The 27802-nt window shown below is 36.0% G+C and overlaps 1 protein-coding gene across 44 annotated transcripts in view; it reads right to left on the bottom strand.

Annotated features, from left to right (window-relative positions):
- The window catches only part of Dscam1 (Down syndrome cell adhesion molecule 1), a 274746-nt gene that overhangs the window by 147571 nt on the left and 99373 nt on the right, over nt 1-27802 (bottom strand). For all 44 annotated transcript variants that reach the window (XM_067771930.1, XM_067771929.1, XM_067771923.1 and 41 more), the window contains one exon: nt 3233-3574. In XM_067771930.1, the coding sequence (XP_067628031.1) occupies nt 3233-3574 (342 nt within the window). The remainder of the gene's footprint in view (nt 1-3232; nt 3575-27802) is intronic.

Genomic DNA, 27802 nt, shown 5'->3' with positions numbered 1-27802 from the left:
GAGCCGATAGTTGGGTTACTAATCATGCAGTTAGATCCGTGTGTTTTGACAACGTGAAGTTGAGCCTAAGAGGCAGGTACTCACTTTAGAAGCATATTAATTAACCGAAAGTTGAAGTGTCAAATCATATTAAAAAAGTACCAATCCGCTGATTTCCGGTCATTATCTGCTTACTTCTGCCATGATTCCTGTCCTGTGTTTGCTATGTTAAAGGTCCGACTACTGGGGGTGACACAATTGTCAGATCGCGATGCAGCGAACTATTTGGGTCCTAGAAAAGATCTGGTATTTGCCGAGAGGACCGAGTTATTTTATAACATCCTTAAGTCCATGCACATAATTAGATTATTCTGTTTGGCCGATAAACATATTCTGTTACCTCTAGTACGACATTCAGTCTATATGAGGTCTTTATTACGAACCTAATGTAACCTTACCTATGAATGAACTTCTGAAATGCGGAAATGAGTGGATTCAGTAAGTTTCAATTTTTCCGTTAAATTTGTTTGCATTTGATTCAAACAATGCGAATGCATAAGTGCAACGCGCACAACTCGCACTTGGTATGCAAAACAGCAAACGCAACCCAAATTTGCTTAAGTATTATTTCATAATTTTCCATAATTTTATCTGTAATAAGTGCAAAAGCACATAGGATGCATTCCGACATCGATACAAAGTAAGAAATTCAATTGTTAACTGTAAAAGGCTACAACAATATGATAAATGGGGAATCAACAGCGTCATTACACTGTCTTTTTCAGTGATTATGTGCAAATACAACGCTGATGTGCATAATTTTTTGTGAAACTGTGCGTATGACAATGTGTCGAGGCATTAAATATGGCGTTGCCAATTAACAGCATTTACAATGAAACTTTCAAAACAGGCGCTTACTCATTGTGTTAGAGATGAATCAGCAAATTAGAATGTTTGCGCGTAAAGCTTATACATGGACGCGCCCGAGTACTGTGGATATGTAATGAGCGTGAGAATAGTTCGGCTAACGGAAATAAATTTTAAGAACAATTAATGTAATTTTTTTTTGTGCATCTGCAGATGCCTTTATTTTCGTCATAAACAATGTATGTGCAAATTTGTAAAAAAAAAATAAGAGTAGTATACCACAAATAGGGGAAGTTTAACCTGAAACTTCTCATAGTTATAGTCTGGTAGAGGTATACGTATATAAAATTGCAAACCACAAACAAAATGTCAACTTACACTGCGATTTTCTTTAAAACGAGGTTAAAAGGACAAATCTGGTATTTCCTATCCACTGCCGTTGGTTCAATTACAACAAAACCGAATACCAAATTCCTTAAGTATAGTACACCGGAGGACAGGACACAAGGAAGAACAACCAAAACCCACGCTGACGGACCAACGATGAATCGGTTTTGTCGAATTATAGAAGATTTATAAACATATATGTAAACATAACATAACGGAGATAGTTGGAGGGCTTAAAGGGCCCTATGTATCATTTGCTGGCGACACATACGATTTTTGATGCAGCGTCGTACACAGACAGATGAGTAGATAGCATGTATTTGCGTAGGGGGCAAAAATCTACTATATGTCAGCGCACGATGCTGCATCAAGAATCGTATGTGTCGGGCCTATAAGGGTTATTTACTAGTCCAAAACTGCATTACCGTCTAGCTAAAATATAATCAACCCTGTTATGATTGCCATAAGTGATATAAATTTGCTATCGACTTTCCCACGTTAACGCAGAAAGTGTATTTAATTTAACATTTCATTAATGTTAATCGGGCTGATTACATCCAACAAGGCGTCTACAGACTACAATCACAATAAAGCGACAAGCGTAGCCAAGCATTGGCTGCATGATTACTTTGAACGCGGCAGCCACAATATATATTATAGCAGACGGCAGCGTCAAATTCTGAAAAAAATTTAATTCTGTTTTAAAAAGGACGCCACTCATTGTCGCTACCAATAATAGAATTGTGTTTAATCTGCCCACAACGCCATTCGTGATTGATTGTCGCGCCGAAAATAATGACCCTCATAAAAACAGGTGCAAAAATAGTATGACAGAAGTCGCTTTGTAGCCGCTTTCGTGAATGCAATTAGGCCGCAGAGTTACAAAAAACACAAAAGTGATAATACCTGGGAAGTTATATGATTTTTCTAGTAGTTCACCAAGATGCAGTCATTGCATAGAAGATTTTCCTTGGACACCCTCAAAATCACGAGTTACGGGCAAAAAAACGGGTTTTCGTGCCTTTGGACTAGAACTTTGTTGGCGACTTTCAGTTTCTCTGGATCGTATAAGAATGAATTTAGACCTTTCGAACAATATATATATATCAAGTATACGGGAGAGAAACTGAAAATCGTGTTATGGTCAACAAAGTTAGAGACTCGTAAGAGTCCAAAGATACGAAAAATTACTTTTTGCGGCGAACTCACGATTTAGGGGGGTATCACATAGTGGTATCAATACCCTCACAAGCTCAAGTATGATCATTTTGGGTTGGGTTAGGTTGATTTAAGAGTCGTAATAACATTTGACGTAAGCCGAATCTGCCAACAAATGCAGCGAAAATGCATCTGCCTTGCATACAGCCGGAGTTCCCATAAACCATAAGACCTACATCATGTCAGTTGGTAAGAAAAATTAAAAAGTAGCACGACTCAGATTGGAAGAGAAACTCGTCTTAAATCTTCTCGGGAGTATTTTACGCAACGTTATTAATACTATATTTAATCAGTAGCAACGTTTGAATAAATATAAACAATTAAAAAAATGTATCTCGTCGATATCACGAAACTCCATCAAAATTTCAGATATCAATCAGAAGATTGACCGTACTGATTCCAATCGACAGCTGTTCATGTACAATTAATTTGATTTAGGGATAATACACAACGGAAATAATAATAACAAAATTGTACTGAGCATTGTATACTTTGATGTACGATGAAAGTAATTTATCAAAATTCAAACTTCGTGATGTCGCCTTGGCAGCAGTAAGTAACTGCGAAAACTACTGATACCCTATTTGTTAAATTCCTGTTATGATACTTGTTGCCGGCGATAGTTTACTCAGAATGGGTTATCACCCTGTTTCGATGTGTTCCGAAAGTGATTATATAAATTGGTCACAAAGAAATAAATTGCTATCACTGCTACCCTAATTAAGCCCTCCAACTTTCAAATTTGTAAAATCGCTCTATCATCAGAACTTCTCTAACTTACCCGCACGCACATGTACATCGCGTGAAATGATGGTTCCAAATTGATTGCGTGCCAAACAGGCATACACTTGAGCATGCACTTCCTGCCGATAATCTTCAGCGCGGAATGGTGGGAAAACCAATTTACCATCAGATGAAATCTGACGTAGTCCAGGCACATCACCAACAGCAGTACCATCACTACGGATCCATATAATCTCTGGCATAGGATTGCCGCTGGCTTTGCATTCAATTTCGGCGCCGGTCGAATTGGAGAAATCAATGCGATTGATGGGTTCATTGAGAAAAACGGGTCCTTTCTGGTCGGCATCTGGTTGACTCGCCGCATACACGGATTTTGTACCTGAAAAAGGCAAAATAAGGAAATTTGTTATTGTGAAAGAAATACTTAGGCTATTATGTGCTTATAATCTTTACACTATTACAGAAGAAATAAAATGAACAAAATTGCTATCGACATTCCCACGTCAACGCAGAAAGTGTATTTACTTTAACATTTCATTAATGTTAAGAGTGCTGATTACATTCAACAAGGCGTCTACAGACTAAAATCACAATAAAGCGACAAGCCACAAATATATATTATAGCAAACGGCAGCGTCAAATTTTGTCCCTACCAGAAATAGAATTGGGTTTAATCTGCCCACAACGCCATTCATGATTGATTGCCGCGCCGAAAATAATGACCTCATAAAAACAGGTGCAAAAATAATTTGACAGATGTCGCTTTGTTAGCCGCCGTCGTGAATGCAATTAGGGCTAATATGTTACACAGAGTTACAAAAAAGACAGAAGTGAAAATACCTGGGAAGTTATATGATTTTTCTAGTAGTTCACCAAGATGCAGTCATTGCATAGATTTTCCTTGGACACCCTCAAAATCAAGAGTTACGGGCAAAAAAACCGGGTTTTCGTACCTTTGGACTAGAACTTTGTTGGCGTTTCTCTGGATCGTATAAGAAGCGATTTAGACCTTTCCAATAATATATATATGAAGTATCCGGAAAGAAACTGAAAATCGTGTTAAGACCAACAAAGTTATAGACTCGCAAGAGTCCACTTTTTGCGCGTAACTCACAATTTTGGGGAGTGTCACTTAGTGTTATCAATACTCTCACAAGCTCAAGTACGATCATTTAGGGTTGGGTTTGGTTGATTTGACAGTCGTAATAACATTTGACGTAAGCCGATTCAGCAATTAAGTGATGGTCCTGGGTTAAAGTCCCTTGAAAAGCTACATAAAAATACTTTTTGAAAATAAAAGTTCTTAGCGGGGTCGTCCCCCGGCAGTGGTTTGACAAACACTCCGAGTGTATATTTAATATTTAATTAAGCTTCAAATTTAGGGTCGGAGTTTTACAACTATTTTTTGCGACCCGGCCTAGTGTATATCTGCCATCAAAAAGCTTCTAAGCGAAAATTCATCTGTCATGCATATAGCCGGAGTCCCCATAAACCATAAGACCTACATCATGTCAGTTTGTAAGAAAAATTAAAAAGTAGCACAACCCAGATTGGAAGAGAAACTCGGGAGTATATTACGAAACGTTAATATTACCATATTTAATCAGTGGCAACGTTTTAATAAATATAAGCAATTCAAAAAAATTTATCTCGTCGATATCACGAAACTCTTATCAAAATTTCAGATATCAATCAGAAGATTGGCCGCACTGATTCCAATCGACAGCTATTTTAGTTATTAAGTTATTTTATTCCAGCTGTAATGTATTAGAATATGAATCCCGATCGTTACAGATATAAACCCAGCGCCATTTGGAAAATTGGTCAATCTTACCAGATAGCAGTTTTGTCATCGGAAAAACTGAAGAGGTCTTAAATTAGACCAACAAGTTCAAAAAAATCGCCCACAAACTTCTTCACAAACCTTCTTTTGGCCATTCACTAAGGCAGCTTTCATAAAACTGCGTAGCACTACCACACTGTTAAATGCAATAAACATCCAGAAAACCCTCGGACCCAATGAGAAAATACACCACGGGACAGTGTGGCGGTTGACTCGAGAAGCATTGGCACCTTGCGCCAAGACTTAACAGTAATCATCCTTATCCAAAGAGGTGGATATCGCAACGGTAAAACCTTAGTTAACTATCCAGAATCCCCTTGTCATACACATATACTGTGGCGAATATTAAGAATTTCGGTACGTCACTATGTTACTAGTAAATAATACACAACAACAGCAAAGCAAGCAGCCCATACCTATATGTACATGCAAACGACAAATCAAGCAGCCACACGTACATGTAGACACATATATATATGTAGTCATCAGCTAAGAGCGAAGATTACACTACTCACGCATATAACTAGAAGACAAATATGAATATGACATACTTACAGAAATGAGAAATAAATGACCAACTGTTCGAGAAGGCTGTTCTGAAAAGACTAGACCCAGGAAAAATACGCCAACGTGGCAGCTGAGAGCATAAAAGCAGGGCATGCTGAGAAATAATCAATCACTTTGATTTTAACACGCTATCAGTGAAGTATGCTAGTAGTCTAATTGTGGAGTTCTACTACCAAAGTAGTGTAAATAATGACTATTTTGCTATACTGTATATTTGAGTTATTAATTCAAGGGGTTGTGTAGCGCAATACATAGCTTCTCCAACCCAATTGTCAACCTTCGAGCGGCGAATTCCGTTTCACTAACAGACGAGGCACTGGCGCCCCCAAGCTCCTCATGGAACTTGGCGGTGGGGGAGGGAGGGATGGTCTGAAGGTTAATGCGGCCACATAAATCGTTCCCGATATGGTCGGGCTACCACCTTAATGGTGTTGTGTTACCGGAGCGTACCGGATCTGTATCCGGCAAAGGACCATCACATCGATAACACTCCCCAAAGCCTTCGGGGAGTAACCTTATCGCTACAACAATAACATAACAGAACCTGCAAAATAATCAGGAATTTTTTGAAATCCGCGACAATACGTTAGCTGCATACGGTGTGTCCTACATGATACAAACCGTCGAATCAATATCCGAAGATTTTGACGACAGTTCGACAAGTAAACTGTGATTGTATTGTTTATTGATTATACAACTTTTCACACCCTATCTTTAAAACTAATTAAAAACTCAAGCTACTACTACAAACAATTTTATACAACAATTTCGCTACTCTTTTTTCGACAAAAGGTTGGTATATTCCACACTTATATGTGTTATAAACATAAATGTCGATAACAAAAATTCTGACAACCGCAACTGTTCAGCCAGTGAATGACTAGCAAATATCATAATTTCGCGCCACCGGCAATGTCAACTCAAAGCTTATTTCGTGTCCCTTAAACAAGCTGCATATATACAAAGCATGAAGGCAACGACATCAGAGTGACGCCATATGCGATAAAATACGACACAAATAAAAAATGCAACACTTCAAAGAGAACGTATCAGCAAGAAAGGAAAAGTTATTCAAGATATAAAAATGTTGACACCACCCGCTGCAGCGGCATTAAGCGCAAACTTAATGGCGACCGATATATACATACGTTAAAAGTGTCGATGACATTTTCATGACTACGCTCTGTCGTGGCATAATGTCATCAAATAGCAACAAAGACAAACGTGACAAAGCAGCTAAGGAGGAGTAGCTAAGTGTAAAATAGCAACAAAAAAAAAAAAAAACACAACAGGAGTAAACGTGCAAGGCAAGAAGATTTTTGTATTAAAGTTGTAGGTATGATAAATCAATGTAAGCAAAAAAAAAATACAGAAAGAAAGAAAATAAATATGACTAGGGGGTGGACATGCTGCAGGATGGAAAGCGGAAGTTAAGTTGGCACGATTGGAAATGAGGTGCCTTTTAACTATAAGCTGTAGATACAAAAAGGAGATATCTTATATCCTCGCTTGCCAAAATTTTCACTGACAGCTACTTAAAACCTTTATATACAATGTAGATGAGATATCACAGTCAACTCAATATATCGTACAAGTACCAAAGATTACATCTAAAAGCTAATCTTTTAAGAAAGCACAATGGCACCATTGCAATATTATATGTATCACATATGAACATCTCTAAATATAGTTTTAGCACGCATCATGTGTAGAATTTTTTTAGTTGAGAAATGGGAGAGAAGTGAACAGCAGCAGCACCGTTGGCATGTGAAACGTAAGTGGTCATTTGCAAAATACCCTGGCAAAGTTGAATATCATAATGCTTTATTTATACCAAATATTTACTTAGCCATATCGATTGGCATCGATTATTAGTGCCTTAACCTACGAAATGTGATATTTTTCATAAAATAGAAGAAAATGTAAAAAATTAATAGCAAATTGAATAATTATTAAATCACTGAAGCAAAACGTATCCGAAAAAAATAAATAAAATATCTAAAAATTAATAAATTCACTAACTCAAATATCACTCAAAACAAAAACCCAATTTGTAGATTATGGTATGGTTATTGTTAGGGCGATATGGTATGGCACCATTGACCAGTTACATTGATTTCCATAAAGTTGGTTAGATCAGCTGTTTTATATGGATATGGATATGGCAAGCCTGACAGGCTTTTCACAAAATTTATTATAATACCACTTTTACACTGGCCTCAAATGTACTTCCAAATGGGTGAGTTAAAAGTAACCTTTCCTGCAAGACTCGACTGCCAGGACACCAATCTACCACAAGAAAATGCACTAACGTGGAACTGATTAAACAAAAAAACGATAAAAAAAGAAAAATGATTTGTATGAGGGAACTCGTTGCACCCAAAACGACGCATTTGATGTAGTGTAAATGAAGCATAAGTTTGAATTTGTTAGGCGTTAGTTAATCTTTTTTCATGTGAATGTAATTGGACAATTTTATAAAAACAAATAACACGCAAAAACGTAACGACTAACGAATAACGAGTCAGGTTTGAGCTCCAATATGGTTTTTCTTTTCAGTAGAAGTTGATTTCTAGATGTTTCCATTTTTACCAAACCATCAGCAAGTTGAGCAATTTTAGAGAAAATTGGTAACTATAATTTGAAGCCAAACCAAAAACAAATAAATTACAAGCAGGTAAAATTATCAGAGCAAATAATGCGGAACAGGACCAGCCTTACATTAATTACATCTGAAGTGAAACAATTTTAGAAAAAACATGTCTGACAACACTGAGCTGTTGGGGGTTCCTCAGTTCCTGCTAGAACATTTTGTGCAGGAGCTTAAGAAAAAATCCTTATTTGGTTGGGAGACATGCTTCAACATGAATTGCTATTTTTCATGTACGTAGAAGCTTTTTCAACTTTCGTGCTGCAGCACATAGTGCAAGGCACGCACACACTATCTTTGATATTGCGGGAGTCTGATTACCCTGCACTAGATTCACAGTATCTACTATATATTTGTGAAAGTATGTCTGTTTGGACTTGCAGCCTAAACCGCAGAATGGAATCGAACGAAATTTTGCCATGACGTACCCTGAGTGCGTCAATCTATGGTAGGCTATATAAATAAAGTTTTCAACAAGGGGGCGTGGCACCTCCCATACAACTGGAATTTTTCGTAGTAAATATATCTGAAAGTATTAAGGCTAGACGACTGAAATTAGGTGAGTGGTTATATGAGACCAATCCCTACCCCCTCCAGAAAAACTGGGTATAATGAAAAAGGGGGCGTCGCACCTCCCATACAACTGGAATTTTTCGTTGTCAATATATCTGAAAGTATTAAAGCTAGACGACTGAAATTAGGTGAGGAGGTATATAAGACTAATCCCTACCCCCTCGGAAAAAATTGGGCATAGCGAAAAAGGGGCGTGGCATCTCCCATACAAATGGGGGTTGGGATTAGTCTAATATAATATCAGTTCCAGATGAATATTTTGGTATGGTTCTTGACAAATCTTTTTGGTCTATACATTCGGTGGTACATTTATACACCACAAAGTCGAAGGTTGAGCCTCGCGCACGTATAGTTTCAAAAAATTGTATTCCCAGCCCTGCCAATACGATTCAAAAGTAACTATTCACTATCAGAATGTTCGTGGGTTACGTTCTAAACTAACTGCTTTTTACCCTAACAGTTTTACTTTTACAGCGGAAGTGTTTCCTATCACAGAGACTTGACTAAAACCTGATAATTTAAATTCAAAGTTATTTTCAAATGACTACGTTGTTTTTCGGTGTGATCGTCAGTCGAGAGCAGGCGGTGTCCTGATCGCTGTATTGTCCAGTATTTCTACTGAATTGTTGCACTTTGATGACGTACTTGACATTGAATTCATACCTGTAAAGCTCTTGTTCCCGAATTTTTCCTTATATATTTCTTGTTCCTACATACCGCCTGGGTCAGATATGTACGTTTATGATTGCCATAAAGCAGTTATCCACAGCCTTCATTCTCGTTTGCGTGATAACGATCGCCCAGTGGTTCTTGGGGACTTTAACTTACCATTCGTTAGTTGGATTGGCAACGATGATTCAAACTTTTTTGACTCCTGTCACTCATCATGATTTTATTGGCTCGCTTATTGAATTGCCGCTGGTTCAGATCAATAATGTGGTAAACTCTAAAAATAAGTTGTTAGATTTAGTTTTTGTTGATAGTTCAATGGGTACTGGTCTCAGTCGAATCCCTGCCTGAAGATCCCTTGCACCGCACACTTGAGGTTACACTGGACAATTTACTGCCTACGATTAACTTCATGGAAGTGTCATGTCGTTCTCGTTCGAGATGTTTTAACAAGACTTTGATTTGCTTAATCAACTGTTAGCTTCCCATGATTGGTCTGACCTTTATGCTTGTACCGATGTTGAGGCTGCCACGTCTATTTTTTATAGTTACCTAAGTGACTTTATTAATCGTTGCGTTCCGGTTATTTTGTTAAGGCTAAAAGTAGTAAACGACCTTGGTTCTCGAGGCAACTTGCTAACCTGAACAATATTAAATCGAGGCTCTATAAGCGTTTTAAAAGATCTGGTTCTTCTGAAGATTTTTCTAAATATTTAGTTGCCCGTTTTAATTTCCAACGCCTGAATCAAAACTGCTACAAGTCGTATTTAACAAGATGCAAAATTGAGTTAACAATCCTAAAAAACTTTACGGGTTTGTTAATTCAAAACGCAAATCTTCGGGATTTCCATCATCTTTGTCTTTGGGTGGCAAGAATGCTAGCCTTGACCATGATACTGCCGACTTATTCGCAGACTTTTTCAAATCGACTTATTCGTCAACCTGTACCCAAACCGGTAGTTATCCGTCCGAAATAGTTAGTTCTAACTGTATTCTCAATCCAGTCATTGATAGTGCCACTGTACTTCAGAGCGTTTTAGCTCTGCAACCGATTTTTTCTCCAGGGCCCGATGGCATTCCTGGCTGTGTGCTTAAGTTCTGTGCCGTGAACTTAACAGAACCGATAGTAAAATTGCTCAATTTATCTTTGCAATCGGCGTCATTTCCATCAATTTGGAAACAGTCATTTATCATACCGCCGCACAAAAAAAGGTAGTAGATCTAATATTGAGAATTATAGGGGAATTGCTAAGCTTTCAGCTATTCCTAAAACCTTTGAACAAATAATTACCAGTCAGCTTCAACGTTCGTGTACTTCCATATTATCACCCTTTCAGCATGGATTTGTGAGATGTAGATCAACCACCACAAACCTACTTCGAGTTCGGGATGGTTTTTTGGATAGCAAGCAAACAGATGTGATTTATACGGATTTTAGTAAAGCTTTTGATTCAGAGAATCGCGAACTTCTGATTCTGAAGCTTGATTTACTGGGCTTTCCGAAGAATCTGACTTTATGGCTCTCAAGCTATCTTTCTAACAGAACCCAAAAGGTGCTTTATAAATATATTAATTCAAAATCAATTAATGTTACCTCTGGTGTACCTGAAGGCAGTCATTTAGGCCCATTGCTTTTTATTAATGATCTGCCACAGATTTTGAATCATTCACGAGCTCTAATGTATGCCGATGATGTAAAAATTTGCCATACATGCTTGCCTTCGGATTTAACTCGCTCAAATCTAGTTCAGGTTGATTTGGACTCATTTCAACGTTGGTGCTCTAAACTGTTCTAAATGTAAGTTCATGACATTTCATCGCGTGAAGCCTGTCCTGTCGTCTTATGCACTTTATGGTACTCTTATGGAGCGTATATCTTCGATTAACGATTTAGCTGTTCTGTTCGACTCCAAACTGAGTTTCAATTCACATATTTCAGCTATTACTAATAAAGCAATGGGTACTCTTGGTTTTGTTAAACGCTGGACTAAGGAGTTTAACGATCCGTATCTGACCAAAGTCCTCTTCATTTCGCTGGTCCGCCCAATACTTGAGTATTGCAAATTTATATTACTCATATAAAGCGTATTGAGTCTGTGCAGAAAGAATTTTTAATTTTTGCTCTACGGGCCTTTAACTGGGACTCGAATCTTCATCTTGCGTCTTATAGAAGTAGATTTCTTCTCATTGATTTGCCAACTCTGGAAAATCGTAGAATATTACTCGGGGTGGTGTTCCTGCATAAGCTAATTCTAGGTGAGGTTGACTCCTCAGAGCTGCTAAGCCGATTGAACTTTGCAGTTCCTGCTAGGGCGTCCAGACAGTCGTATAAATTTTGGCAAAAATGACCCTATACGTGTTTGGTGCTCGTACTATAACGACTTGTATAATTGCATTAGTATCGAATGTTCGTTTGTTGCCTTACGCAATGCAATACTTTTCAGTCTCAACTGATATCTTAAAGATTACTTGTTTAATATGTAACAATAGTTTAATTTTAGTTCTTGTTCAACGTCAAACAAAATTGTAAATTTTTAATTAATTCGATTTTTAATTCTATGCTTGTATATATTTCTACGCTATTTTTTTATGTTACTTTCCTTTGTATTTTGTTAGTCGACCGCTCTTGTTAGTTGACTTTAAATAAATAAATAAATAAATAAAAATAAATAAATAAATAAAAAAATATTAGTCTATATAGTACTGCTTTTATTTATACCCGAACGACGTCGGGTACTCTGCTAGTTTACTATAAACCTATTAAGTGCGTTCATCCAACTGAGCGAATAAATGTATAATTTTACATTTTGTAAATTTTCATGGTTTAATTGGATTTCTTAGTATTTTAATATCTACGTGTAGTATTGGTTTTCTTTCGCATGTCGGTTGTCGTCCGCTAGCTTACAAATGCGAATTAGTACATACCTAACACACGCCAAGTCATTAGACGCTGAAACCACTTAATTACTCAATTCTATGGAGATTCTTGAACTTATCAGCTATAATTAACGACGCAGCGATTGTAATTAGTTACTCATATGAAAATACGAATAGTAAATGCAAAAATGCTTAATTTAAAAGCAATAAGTAAAATGAAAAAATAAGCACAACGAACGAGTAAGTGAGATACATTAATTTACAATGGCCTTAAACAACAAATTTTACAAGAGAAGCAAAAACTATTTTATTTTTAGATTCAATATCTGTATGTGACCCGGCCTATGACAAGGTGGCTTATGACTCAAAAAATAAAATAAAAAAACTGAAGATATGCATTGTTTATCTTTAACAGCTCTTTCTCGCAATTTCTTTTTTGAGTCATAAGCCACCTTTTCATAGACCGGGTCACATATGTATGCAGAAATGGCTTTCTAAAAATGCCATAACTTCGTTGTTATTGGTTTTAACTTTATTAAATTTTTACTGCGGGTGTACTTTAATGTACCAAAACAAAATCTGTGAAAAACGCCATTTCGAAACATCTTTTGGTATGGGCCTTTATGAATTAAGCTAACGATACATACGTACGAACCCCGAACACATTTGTAAAATTATTTGATATTGTTCTATATACATAATAATTTGCTCAATGTGGAACGTATTTCATTAGCATGTAACAAATTGAAAACAATGTAAGTGCAAGTGATGCGCAACTTTTTATTCACCCTTTTATTTATGGAGTTGAGAACTAGAACACACTTTGTTCATCAAATAATGACATCGAACGTCCGAGACATACAAATCGTCTAACATAACAAACAGACCACAAATCAGCGAAGCGTTTTAACGGCAACAGAAGTGACAATAAAACAGTAGCGCCTATGATGAGCTGATGTGAAAACAACGCATAAAATGAGTTTAATTAAATTAAATGACAATAAGAATTAAACACAAAATCGAAATATAAAACAAAAAGCGAATAGTAGTAATAGCGAACGGATGTTATACAGACGTATATATATTGGAACATATTGTGTACGCAATAACGGAAATGTAGGAAATCATAATTATAACATTGAACTGTCGAGTAGTGTATGAGCGGCCTGTGATTGGTGAGTGCTTCATCGGTGACAAGGGCAGACCGATAGATTATACCGATGAATGTTAATCGGTACAGTTGCCAAAACTGCTGGTGGATCCACAACGATCGAATGCACCACTGGATGTAGAAACCAAAGTAACGCAAGCTGTAATAACGGGAATTGTCTAACCCCGCTTTCGATAATTTATCAAGCGCAAATCACTAAACGTAAGTATGAGTAATTATAAATTGGTACGCCTAATAGTGTCCAAACCTCATGTAGTCTATGCATACACTTTTGTTGTTTAAACCAACCCAGATGCAGATCATAAAAAAATGTAAGAAGTAGACCCCTCATCTATTAAAAAACGCATCACAAATTGGAAACAATATGCAAGAACGTGAACAATATTTTAAAGAATATCTGGGTCCGTATTGCATTTAAGATTAGTGACTGAAAACCATTTTCACTCAAACGAAAGATATGTAACTGTCATACTATTTTTAGAAATTATAATAAGTTATGAATCAAACGAGTACTATTTGTCGCTAGTTTACATATGTATGTCATTAATCCGATCCACCATTTCGCAAGCTGTTCCGATTTAAAAAAAGAGTTTCGATCACGCCTCCTAAAACGTAATACGGGCCCTAGTTGCGCTCATTTACACATAACAAATGTAATCATAAAAATTTAATAACGGTCTCGTTTTAAAGCGCTTACGATTAGTTTACCCAAATTAATATTCCCACGTACATAATAGCCCCGTCACATAGGATTGTTAATGCAGCATAGAGCGCTGACAGACGCAAAATATATTGCATGTATGTATATTAGGGCGGGTCGATTTAAATATCGCTCATTGCTCTGTGAAAATCGTGTTTTTTCATGTAATGTGCAAAACCGTCGATTTTTTTAAATGTTTGTATGGTGAACCCCCAGGGGGGTTCCAGGGGGTGTGCCACTGGCATCGGTGGGTCGGGCCTCCAAAGTTAGTGGGGGTCGGTCATACATTTGGACTCGATTGGATCACTCTAAATGGGTCAAAGTGGGATTTTTCAAAATTTGTCCCTACCCAAAAGTTCGACCCAAATTGGGAGACATCAGAATTCGTTTTAGAGGTATGGTTCCTTCGGCAAAGTTTCTTTGTTTGATCCCTAGAATATGATTTTCACAGAGCAATGGGCGATTTTTTTGCACCCCACAAATCGACCCGGCCTAATGTATATGCATGGAGAAATACAAATAGCGCATCACCAGCGCCATCCGATGTGAAAAAGTTGCCAAATTCCAACTCTTGTTGCAAGCAAAGCATAGGAATAAGAATTTGTGTTTTGGCAATGAGTGCTTCCAGACTTCGCAATTGTATTTATTTTTCCCACTCGTTGGTACTATTCTAACATTTTTACAATTATGTTAATACTGCATTTTATCAAATGAATATTTTAGCAAGTATTTTTCTTGTATAGTAAGAATGTTAATAACACTGATTTGTGAAATTTTTGTATGTGAAAGCGCAACTTCCACCTGCTAAGTCTGAAGTTCTTTTATATTTACAAACGCAACATCTTGCGCAACTGTGAAGGTGTTCGCTTTTGCATCAAAACTCATGAACATGAGAAATTTCATTGTGACTCAGCCATAAGTACTGGCAGTAGTAAATTCGCGTGTTTTGTTTTAAACGCATATTATGTCATCATCGCTTAATTGATGTCAAGCTATTAAGGCTAATTATTAATTTATCATATGTATTTAGTATGCAAGATATATCCAAAAGTTTTAGTCATATTTACATCAAAATTTGCGATATGTGTCCACAAGAATTGTGAGTATGAAAGAATTTAGCAATAAAAGGCATCCCAGCCAGCATTTTTTTTAAATTTTGATCAAAAAATATTTAAATATCATACCCCAAGATGATTAAAAACGTTCAAATTTAAAAGCATTTTCTGTTCGAAAATTAACGTATCGTCGGGAGAAAAATGTACCATAAATGTGATTATTCTTGAATAATCATTTATGATTCCTATTTCGAAAGGCTTTTTATTCATATTTGATATCATTGTAAAATTGAGCTTTAATAGTTTTAGAGTAATATTTGACTGCTTTTCACAGTCATTTTCTGATCATATTCGTGAATATATTTCAATCGTTTTGGTTGAGATTTTTGAATCATTTTTGAGTACCATTATAATGCATTTATTCTTCATCCCAGCCAGCATTTTCTGAAAATTTTGATCAAAAAATATTCAAATATCATACCCCAAGATGATTAAAAACGTTCAAATTTAAAAGCATTTTCTGTTCGAAAATTAACGTATCGTCGGGAGAAAAATGTACCATAAATGTGATTATTCTTGAATAATCATTTATGATTCATATTTCGAAACGCTTTTTGTTCATATTTGATATCATTGTAAAATTGAGCTTAATTTTTTTAGAGTAATATTTGATTACTTTTAAGAGTCATTTTCTGATCATATTCGTGAACATATTTCAATCGTTTTGGTTGAGATTTTTGAATCATTTTTGAAAGCGATTATGATGCATTTATTCTTCATATCTCATTCTAAATAGATACTACATAATAATCTTATTTCATCAGGGGAAGAAAGCATGCGGAAGTGAGCTATTTGAACCACAGGTCACTCGCAAACAAACTTGACCTATATACACCTGCGACTACAACATCCAACATAAGGTATGGTCGTCAATATCTTAAAATACGATACGGCACGGGATGTTGAAGGCATATCCAGGTACATATGTCAAGAGAGTTTCGCTTACCTGGTCAAATAGTTCACAACTTTTGTATTGTCCAACTATTATGTATTTTCTGGGAAGCCGAAGGTGGAGAAATGGGGAAATCTTCGCGCACGAGCAGCATTTGCATTATATTGTCTTGAAGAATATTTTAATAATAAACATTTTATATACATATTTTTCTGAACTTCATGATTGAAAAAATGTGTGTATGTGAAAAAATAAGATTTTCAATGAAAAGTAAAGTTTTAACAAGTATAAAACTCATTATTCAGTCAACAAATATAGTCAGAAAACATTCAGAAAGCTGATTGAAAAATGATTATAAATTTTTGATCACCTAAAGTAAATACATTTGATTCAAATTTGATTCCAAAATGTGATTGAAAAACTATATTCAGTTTTTGATCATCAAAGGTAAGCATATTTGATTATTTTTTGTTGGTTTTTATGAAATATTAAAATTTAATCATAAAAGGACTTCAAAAATGTTTCCAAAAAGTGATCGAAAAATGCTTTTCAGTTCTTGATCATCAAAAGTATTCATATTTGATTATTTCTTTTGTTCAATTGTATGATCTCATTTTTTAGTCAGAAAGCGTAATCAAATTGTATTGATATGTAGGGAAATTGAAAATGTAATCATCTAAATGCTGAGTGGGATATCTCATTCAAAATAGGATACTACATAATAATATTATTTCATCAGGGGAAGAAAGCATGCGAAAGTGAGCTATTCGAACCACAGCTAACTCGTAATCAAACTTGACCGACTGCGGCTACAACATCCAACATCAGCATTATCGTCTGCATCTTAAAATACGGATACGATACGGGATGTTGAAGCCGTATCCAGGTATGTCAAGATAGTTTCACTTACCTGGGGTTCAAATAGCTCACAACCTACATATGTATTTACCAATCATTATGTATTTTCTGAGAAGCTGAAGGGGAGAAATTATTGGGGAAATCTTCGTTCACGAGCAGCATTACATTATTTTTGTCTTGAAGAATGTCTTTTGCATAAATAATAAAATTTTTATATATTTTTTTTTTTCTTAGCTTCATGATTGAAAAAATATGTGCATGTGAAAAAAATAAAATTTTTAATGAAAAGTAAAATTTCAACAAGTATAAAGTTCATTATTCAGTCAACAAATATATTCATAAAAGATTCAGAAAGCTGAATGAAAAATGATTATAAATTTTTGATCACCTAAAGTAAACACATTTGATTCAAATATGATTCCAAAATGTGATTGAAAAACTATATTCAGTTTTTGATCATCAAAGGTAAGCATATTTGATTATTCTTTTTGTTGGTTTTTATGAAATATTAAAATTTAGTCATTAAAGGACTTCAAAAATGATTCCAAAAAGTGATCGAAAAATGCTTTTTAGTTTTTCATTATCAAAAGTATTCATACTTGATTATTTCTTTTGTTCAATTGTATGATAACTCATTATTTAGTCAGAAAGAGTAATCAAATTGTATTGATATGTAGGGAAATTCAAAATTGAATCACCTAAATGCTGAGTGGGATACTACTAAAAACTAACAAAACTAAATAACTAAAAACTAAAATAAATAAATATTTTGACACAAACTTTATGACGCCACAAACAATTATTTATAATAAGGAAAAAATTTAATGCCACGTACTCGCCAGTGGTACGTGATCAGAAGAGAATACTGAAGATTGATGAAATGCAAGTATTCCATATTTATAAACTTACTAATTTCCATAGCATTTTTTATGGAGTGTGTTTGTAAAATGTACTTCCTGTAGGATCACTTTGGAATGTAGTATTAATTCAGTTGCATATAAGGTCATAGAGACATTTTCAATTACTTTAATTAAACTCATGTAAATGATATATTGAACTGCCATATACTTATTGTCTTGATTAACTTAAATCAATATTTGAGACGAAATGCTTGGAAATGCTCCAAACTCTCTTCCGTCCGCAGCATTAAAGTTGCACATTACGCGACGCGTAGCTACAGCGGTACGACACATCTTTGCTTATTTGATCAACTTTGTCGTTCAATATCGCGTATCGTAGAGCCGCGGTCACTAAAAAGCTGGAGCCTTAGCCTGGCAAGTGCAGGGCTCGAGCACAGAACGTGCTCGATCGTTTCCTCCTCCAACCCGCACTTCCTACATCTGCTATCACTGACCAAGCCTAATTTAAAGGCATGTGACGCCAGAAGTCAGTGTCCAGTCAGAATACCCGTCATGAGTCTACAGTCCTCTCTTTTTAATGATAGAAGCAACTTTGTTAGTCTAAGGTTGTAAGACCTACACATAATATTCGACACTTTACAGCCCCGCGCTTGAACCCACGCCTTTCCCGCTTGGTCGATCATGTGCACCTCTCGCCTTCGCTTAATATCGCCCAGTCTAATTGGGACGTATACGGAGCAAGCTGCAAGGGATGCGCTTCCGCTTTTTCATTCCCATCTATTCCCATATGCCCTGGGACCCAATATAGATGTATGCTTCTCCCTGTCCCGATTCACTCCAGAGACTGCTTACACTCGAACACGCATTTAGATGTTGTGCTATGCGAGATTATTGCCTTAATTGCTGCTTGACTGTCAATACAAAAGTTAACACGGTTACAGCTCAAACTATTCTCTTCCAGGGTTTCTACTGCTTTGGTTACGGCTAATATTTCCGCTTGGAAAACACTACAGTAGTCCGGCAGCCTGTAAGATCTGCTTATTTCCGGATCAGCACAGTATACCGCAGACCCTGTTCCTTCCACTAGTTTAGATCCATCTCTGTACACATGTATCGCCTCGTCCGCAATTTGCGCACACTTGCGCCAACCGTCCACCTCTATTGTGGCCTTAAGATCTCCCTCGAAGCGCAGATAAGGAATCAGGTAGTCTGTTCGTCTTGTGACGGCATTGTACACCAATAAATTTTTATTTGCTTTAGCAAAAGGGATCTAAATTTTCATTAACAACAAAGAAATAATAGAGTGGAAACTATTTTGTTTCATTATACCAACAAAATTCCCCGGCAATTGTGGTTCTTGTTTGCAATCGATTATTCGACTAATCGGTGGAGTAGCAACTTTTGCATTGATTGAAAATCGACTACGATTTCAAAATAGCATGGAATCGAAATTCATTTAAAATTCCATAAGTTTTATTTTTTGCCCTAAAAATTAAAAAAAAAAAGGCAAAATAAGTTTCTGGAAACGTACATATGTAGCTGGATTTAGAATTTATTTTCTAGTTTCGAGGATGTCAAAAAAGCAAAGTATAAAATACATATAAGAGCGGCAGATGACTAACAATAAGTCCCCAACGTCTTTACGAATCGCAGAACTCATTAAAATTTTCCAAAAAATATTATACGAATAGTCGCATCTATCACTCGAGCCCATATAACTAGTGGATAAGTGACAAACGATTATTTTACTAAAGAACTTTTGCCTAATCAACTAAGCGACTATTGGAATAGTCGATTTTCAAGCGCTCCAACTGATAATGCCGCAAAGGTTTAACTGACGATTGTTATTCAAATTCCAAATTAGCAGCACTGGTATCACGATAACAAACCTCCTATAATCAATTGCTGACGTGTTTGTATTTTGTTATTTGTTTACTTTTAAATAACTTCACACCTGTCTTCTGACGTCACATATGGGTCATTAATTTTCAGAAAAAATAAAGTTGTTTTTTAAGGTCTTATAACCGGAAATTTGTATGAAAATGTCATTTAAGAAAACTTTAAGAAAACCTTTTGTATTTTTTATGAATAAGTCACTTATCTATAAGTTACCGAAATTTTCATTTTCTCCATGCTCACTGAAGCTTCGCGTCTGACCCCAATTCAAGAATTTTGTATAATTTTCTGTAGGACCCATATAGGTGCACTACATTTTCAGACTAAATTCGTTCAAAAAAATTTACCATCACAGCAACCCATATCTGATATTCCGCTCCTTTTTTTGTTTCCCTGCGTCGCTTTCCACGACAGCAACCCCGGTAATTTTGACACTTCGTTCAGTGTCAAACGCAGGTTCCACTGAATTCCACAATAGTTTGACACTGACCGAAGTGTCAAACGGCAGTGTGTTCGAAAGAGAAAGGAATTGTTTCCTTCTCATACATATAATAGTTGTAAACCTATACTATGCCTCTGAGTTAAGTATAAAGAAAAAGTACAAACAAAAGTCAGCTATTTGGTTAGTTTTTGTATATTCACAATTATTATTATTATTATTATTTATTAGGATAATATAAAATATTACACTAATTTAACAGCACACTAGCTACAATATTCACAATAAATTTTTGCAATTGTTCTACAAAATTGCCACAATTAGCGATTTAACTAGGGGTTGATCACCCAGTGTTTGTGAAAACGAACACGCTAAATGAAGTTATCTGAAATAGTGCATTCCTCCACGTACAAGCTAAACTAAGTGGAGATAGTGAAAACGGCACTAAATATTGTGTGGTCCAGATGAAGTTTCTGAGATAAATATCAATCTGTACTTATAGATATCATCTAGAATTGCGCCTTAGACCACGTCAACACATGCCATAATCTACTTTAAATCCACTGTAGATAATCTAAGCATTCATATATGTCCCATCCCTGGAAACTTCATGCTTCCAAGTATATGTGACATCTTAGGAACAGTTCAAGGTCTATAAAAAAACAGTCGGCATCTCTTAATTTTTATTTTTAGCTGCCGATTATCGAAGGGAAACTTTTATATGGAAAATCTTTTTATATAATTACTGATTAGGAGTTAAGTACGAAAATTAAAATAATCTCGTTATATGTAAGCTAGGTCTTAGGGCCGTTTACACCATCTCTGGTTGAGGTAGGTTTTAACTGAAGTATAGCAATCCATCAGATGGCTTCATTCGAAATTTTCGTTTTCACATATTTAGAGAATAAATCGAGAGGATATATGATAAATTCACGATCCCTAGAAACAGCCGACTCTGAAGGCTCCATTACTGATACTTAGCATAGATTGACTTGACTTCAGAACTGTCACTTACAGTTCTGTTAAATGAACATTGTATTTTACTGATTACTCAAAACTTAGCAACACTTGACTTAGAAGTCTGTTGAATTTTGATTTTCTATGTAAGTTCTAAGTGCCGTTTACATTTTGAGATGCCATTTGTTTGTTTCCATTTCATTTTGACATTTTGCCATACAAATTGGCATTTATTGATTATGATGCCAGATTGTATGCGCTAAGTGGAGTATAATCGTGGCTAAGTTGCCAAGTTTACGCCAAGTCAAGTCAAGTCTATGCTAAGTATCAGTAATCGGTCCTTTATTTACATTGCTTGCTTCACTTAACTGACCATTGACGCTTCAGTTAACGCATGGCAGAACCATACAAGGTGGCAGCACGGTGACATACATACAAATATAAAAAAAAAAAATACTTTCTTTTTGTAAATCGATTGGCTAATGTCAAAATCGTACTGCGCCGGAAGTTGAAATGGCATATCATATTAAAAAGGTACCTTGTTCCGAAATGACTTAACATGAATAAAAAAATTAGAGTTCCGATAACTTATAAGGCCATTTAAACCATCTCTGGTTAACTGTAAAGCCGGGTTTACGTAAACGCTTTGGTCGCGTAGCTTCACTTTGACGCTTTGACATCGCCATAAGATAACTATGAAACACCTTGCCGTTTTCTTCGCTTTGAACCAACCAAAGCATTTATGTATATATATCCGCCTTAACTGACATTTTATTTGACAGAAATTGCTCGGTGATCTGTGAAATAAAGTCACAGTTAAAGTTAACCGGAGGTAGTGGAAACGGCTTTGACTGAGGATGGTACAAACAGCCCTTACTTAGTCTGCATGTTTTTAAATATATGCAGATCTTTTGAAATAATTGTACATTAAGTGCGTGGGATCTTAACAATATGTAAAAGTTATGGGTAAGTTAAATAAATAAATGAACAATAAATTTTAAATATAGAAACGAATTTTACATTATATATTCAGCTCATTGATCTTAACTTTATTTATTCTCCTATTCCATGCGCAGGTACACAATTTTAATAGAAAGTACTTTAAATGGTTAAAATTTTAATGAAGGCACGCATATTAATATACATATTTATAAACACCAAACTTATCACTCTGAATCTCACAAATCTTACTCACACTGTCAGAATGAAAAGCACCTGCTGCTCTGAAGTATACATACTTGAACAGGCCAGACAGCTGACACAGGCAAACAAATCACTTTTGGAATTAAATGCCAAGGGAACTTCGAATAAAAGAACAGGTAAACAAACAAAATTTTGTTTTGGCCAAAGTAACCAATCGGGATTGTCAGACAGACTTTTTTTTGGTAGAAGTAAAAAAGAAGCTTATTACCAGTAATGAAAATGTGAAGCTGAAAAAGCACAAGCATTTCCTTCGATCGAAAGTTTTGAAGGTAGCGGCAGCTGCAAATGTTACCTTAAGCATTGTCTTCACTATAAAATCTGGGCATTTAAAAGGTTGAATACATAAATTTGTGGTTACGATGTGGTAAATGTATGTATGTATATTACTGATATTGCAGAAAAAGGTGATCTTTCATCTCAGTTTAATAATACATATATACGCGCAGCTCATGGTTCTGAAGGTATCTCCAATTTACAGGGGAGAGAATTAGGCAACATTTGGAGAAAATACAAAATCTCAAATGTGCCTTTTCCAACAGCATTTAGACATTTAGACAAACAAAAAGTGAATTTCTTGTTTTAATCTGAAATTGGCAATAGCCAATAAAGCTTTTCCTTATGTCAAGTTTGAGACTATTCGATTCGCATTGACAGAAGTTGAATGTATGGGCGCACATATATCTTACCACGCAAAGTTTGTGGAACATAAAGCTGGGTAAAAGTTTAGATATTGTTAACTTAAGCCGGATCTAGATAGGACGCTTTGTTACGTTGCTTCGCCTAATAAATGAGTTCAATGGATGGTCGCAGACAAAGTTTGTGAAATGTAAAGCGAGGTAAAAAATTGAGATATTCTGAACATAAGTATGGCGTTGTTAAAGTGTCAAATCAAAGTGACACGGCAAGAGTTTTTCTTGAATTAGGCTATATTACGTCAAATGGTTCTATGTCAAACCAAAACACCACTGCAAAGGGTTCTATCCGACGTAAGCAGAGCTTTTCAGATAAGGCTGATGACTTTTTCATTTGATAAAAATGAATTTATTGTACAAGGACATTTGTCCTACGTAACATTGCACGACGTTGCGTAATTGTGCTGGTATCGAGGATGGCGCCGCTGTACCAAACCGCAACTACGTGGTATAATAACGCTAGTGACGACATTAACGCACGTGCCTTCAGTTACTAATGGGTGCTTTCAGCAAACATAACTACCCTTCAAAAAACGCGAGTACTCCATAAATAATGTAAGGAACACTCCTTTGGGAGTATAGGAGTGTTCCAAAACTAATCTGTATTCATACAAAAAATGTGCTCCAATTAACATTGCGATGTCCTAGGAGAGGAGTAGGTGATCCCACTCTCGCTTTGTTTGTGAGTATTCCATAGAGTACATACGTGAGAGTACTTTCCAAAGTACGAATATTCTTATGTTATTTAGCATTTGCGTGAATAAAGAAACTAATATTTCTCTATACTATAGTATTTATACATAAAACCAGTGCGCATTTTATCAGAGTTGCCATAGTAAAATTTTATTATCAGTTATTTGTATGCAATATTTTACTTTTGGCAACTCTGTTCGATCGTCATCGTGTCGTGAACACGGTCGTTAAAAAACGAGCAATGATCGGCTGATGGTGGTCCGCAAACGCATTGCAAAGGAGTATTGTTAGAGTACTCCAACATGAAGAAAATGGAACACGTAATCCAACATTTTTTGCAGGGTACTAATCAGTCGTGATAACCATTGTAAAAGCAGAGTCATTGGTTACGTTTGTCGTATCGCTGTAGTCGTATCCCTAACGTAATCAGCTGTTTATCGTTACGGCGGAAAACCAAAAACAATTGGTTGGCTACGATACGGTTACGACCTTAGCGGCACCAATAATCGATTGCATTGATTCCCATAAGGTTGGTCGAATCAGCTGTTATAAGGTTACCGATAACGCACCAATCTCTGCAGCTTAAAGGTCTAAAACATGGTTCAACTATACATGTTTGGCTCATCTGTAAAGCAACAAAATATGTCTGTTCAAATTGTCAAAATCTGTGTATTGGTGTTGGTGCGAATGGTATGGAATGAAAACATAAAACTTAGCAGTTTTTGTATGTGTAAGTAAAATGTTGCCAATGTGTTGGTTTCATTTTGAGTTTGCCATCTCCTTTTGACAATCCCTTCGACCATGCAATGACATAAATAAAATCAGCCGATGAGATGAGCTGTATAATTGAACCATGGTCTAAAAGTAGGATATGTAGCAATTTGGTACTTCTTAGGTCCCAGAAAAGTGTAGTAACTGCTAACGAAAACTGCGTAAAATTGTTATCGTAAAATTACAAAGAATTATCCTTATTTACTTTCAAACGAGCATATGTTATTTTAATTATCAAATTGTGATACTTTATTACCGGGGACGAGTGCTAAAATACGACCAAAACCGTCAGGGGAGGTATTAATAGACGCGTTTTTGCCTCGCTTCCAATAATTCGAATACTTTTTCGCCTGTGAACTATTGATAACAGGACAAAACGCGTTTTTTCATTTCTCTTTGCACATTTTTGGACGGGTTATTGCAGTCGACCTCGGTTTCAAACTGTTTTTCGCGGAGAACTTTTGAACGGGTAGAAAAACTTAGCACCCGTGTTTGTATTCTCAATACTAGAATAACTACGCGTCCTCAGATACCCCAATTCAAGACTTTGGTATAATTTTCTGTAGGACCCATATAGGTGCACTACATTTTCATACTAAATTCGTTCAAAAAAATTTACCATCACAGCAACCCATTTCTGATATTCCGCTCCTTTTTTTGCTTCGCTGCGTTGCTTTCCACGACAGCAACCCCGGTAATTTTGACACTTCGTTCAGTGTCAAACGTATGTTCCACGCAGGTTCCACAGAGTTCCACAATAGTTTGACACTGACCGAAGTGTCAAACGGCAGTGTGTAAGAAAGAGAAAGGAATTGTTTCCTTCTCATACATACATACTTGTAAACCTGTACTATGGTGATAACTTTCTGAAAGCACCGTTGGGAAATTTACGTCAAACTACTGGCAGCTTTCTAACATTTCAAAGTGTAGATTTTGAATACATTTTTCCCTCTTAACATTATAGTGAATTGTGTAAAATAATTTAAGAAGTGCTTTTTCTTAAAATGTAAGGATAATTTTGTTTGACACCTGGTTCTAAAACAAATTTTCTATAACTCAACCAACAAAAACACGTTTGCAACTTTCACTGAAAGCGCCCAATTCTATGAATAGCACTTACCATGGCAGAGCCTAGTGACTGCCGGAAATCAGCTGATTGGCACTTTTTGAAGATAAGTTGACACTTCAACGTATCTCACCGTGGTGCCACCTTGTATGGTTCCGTTGTGGCACCTACTATGTACCAAGTATTTTTTTATTTTAGAATGTCACATGTCATGATGAGAGCATTTAGAACATAATGGTGTAGGTTCTATTCTATCTAGATTCTTTCAATTGAATGACGTCTTCTGTACACTGAAAACCCGTCTCTTAAAATTTTCGACAGATCGAACCGGAAATTGTTGGTTCAAGTCGAGGTAGTATTTATATATTTTAGGCTAGGCTAGGCCAAACTATGACGTTGAGTAGTTAGCATTGGTTAAGGCGAATCCATACCAGGTGGTGGCAAAGCGAATTCAACCAACTCGCCGTGCAGAAGAATGTCAAAAGAAAACTTTAACTGATTTCGATTAACTGACGTATTAAAGTACAAGGCACTGTATGGAAAACAATCAAGAAGAAGCAATCAGCTGTTGGGATAACAACATCTGTTACTGAATTCGCCTTGGAACTGGTGTAATGAACTACATAGTTTATCATTGCTACGAACTGCCACGATTCGGCGTAGTCACTCCTCATGGAGGTATCAATAAAATGCATTGATTGACAATGGAAATCTATTTGAGGAACTGCGGTGAAAAGAAAAAATGAAGTAAACATCTTTAAATTGACAGGTGCTTACTAAAAACAAATGAAAGAGAATGAACACGCAAACCCAGAACAAGAAACTGTATGTATACATACATATGTATGTATGTACAGACATTCCTGGAAAATACTATAAAAATTACTTAACACGATGTACACACAAAGCACCCACAAAATTGTATATACGATATACAAAGCAAAGTAAGATAAATAAAAACAGTATAGGAAAGAAAGGCCTGTTCAATTTATTTTATTGACATTGATTTACCTTTTATAGGTTTATATACATGTTGATTTAAGCGACAATTAAATAGTAAAATGAGAACACAAAATTATTTACATATACGTTTACTTAAGAAAATAAACGCATGCAGCCGAATCAAGACTAATAAGCTAAGCAGATACAGTCCGTCACTGTTACGACGTACTCTATTTTTACCGACAACACGTACGCGGCGTAAAGTGAGGCACATAAGGAATGAAGTAAATATTTTTAGTTAGGTATGACCTAGAAGGTTCAATGTGGTCATGTTAAATCGTTTCCGAGATGGTCGGGCTTGCACCCTAATGGTGCTTGTTACCTGAACGTACCGCATCTATAACCGGCAAAGAACCATCGACATCGATAACATTCTCCAAAGCCTTCGGGGAGTGTCTTTACAACAACAGCAACATATATGAAAAAGTTGATGTGACGCGTCCATGAATGCTAAAAAAAGTGCATTATATGTGACGTGGCTGACGCATGTGAAAAGTATAAAATTGGCAAAGTATGACGGATGCGACGACTGATACGTTGCCTATCTGGCGTTCACCATTAAAATAAATACACCAAACTCAGCTGAGAGTTTCTTCCTTGCCGTCTAAGTAAGTGACGTATTGTATCTGTTTAAGCCACAAGGCATCTTTTACATACGTCGATTTCCTTGCACTCAATTGCCTTGAAATTTGGTTGAACGTCAAAAAAATCGATTGCAAAATCGGCTCATCTGAAAGTTGCTTAAAACAAAGAAAGAGGTAGTCGCATGTAATGTAAAATGAACAATCGATATACATACGTACAATCATGTGCGAAAATGTAAGCAAACGTAATGAAAATAAATTCGAAAGCCGCAGAACATTGAATTGGCAGTTGAAAGATCAGCAGATGTTCAGCAGCTGCAAAATTTTTATTCATTTCTTGTTTGTTTTCGTTTCGTGGAGTGAAGAGAACAATTTTTCAGCTTGTTCCAAGCAGCGAGAGAATGAACAAAAAAATATTGCGTTGTTTTCTAAAAATTTGCAGACTGTTGGATGTTTCGTAATAATTGAAGCACGCGTAAGTATAATAAGATTAGCAGACTGCTTCCATATGGGTGTCAAACTTTGAATT

Source organism: Eurosta solidaginis, chromosome 3 (genome assembly GCF_040869045.1).
Source record: "Eurosta solidaginis isolate ZX-2024a chromosome 3, ASM4086904v1, whole genome shotgun sequence".
In the NCBI taxonomy this organism is placed as follows: Eukaryota; Metazoa; Arthropoda; class Insecta; order Diptera; family Tephritidae; genus Eurosta; species Eurosta solidaginis.
Note: the sequence above shows the minus strand (reverse complement) of the source record. Positions and strands in the feature narration are given on the sequence as shown.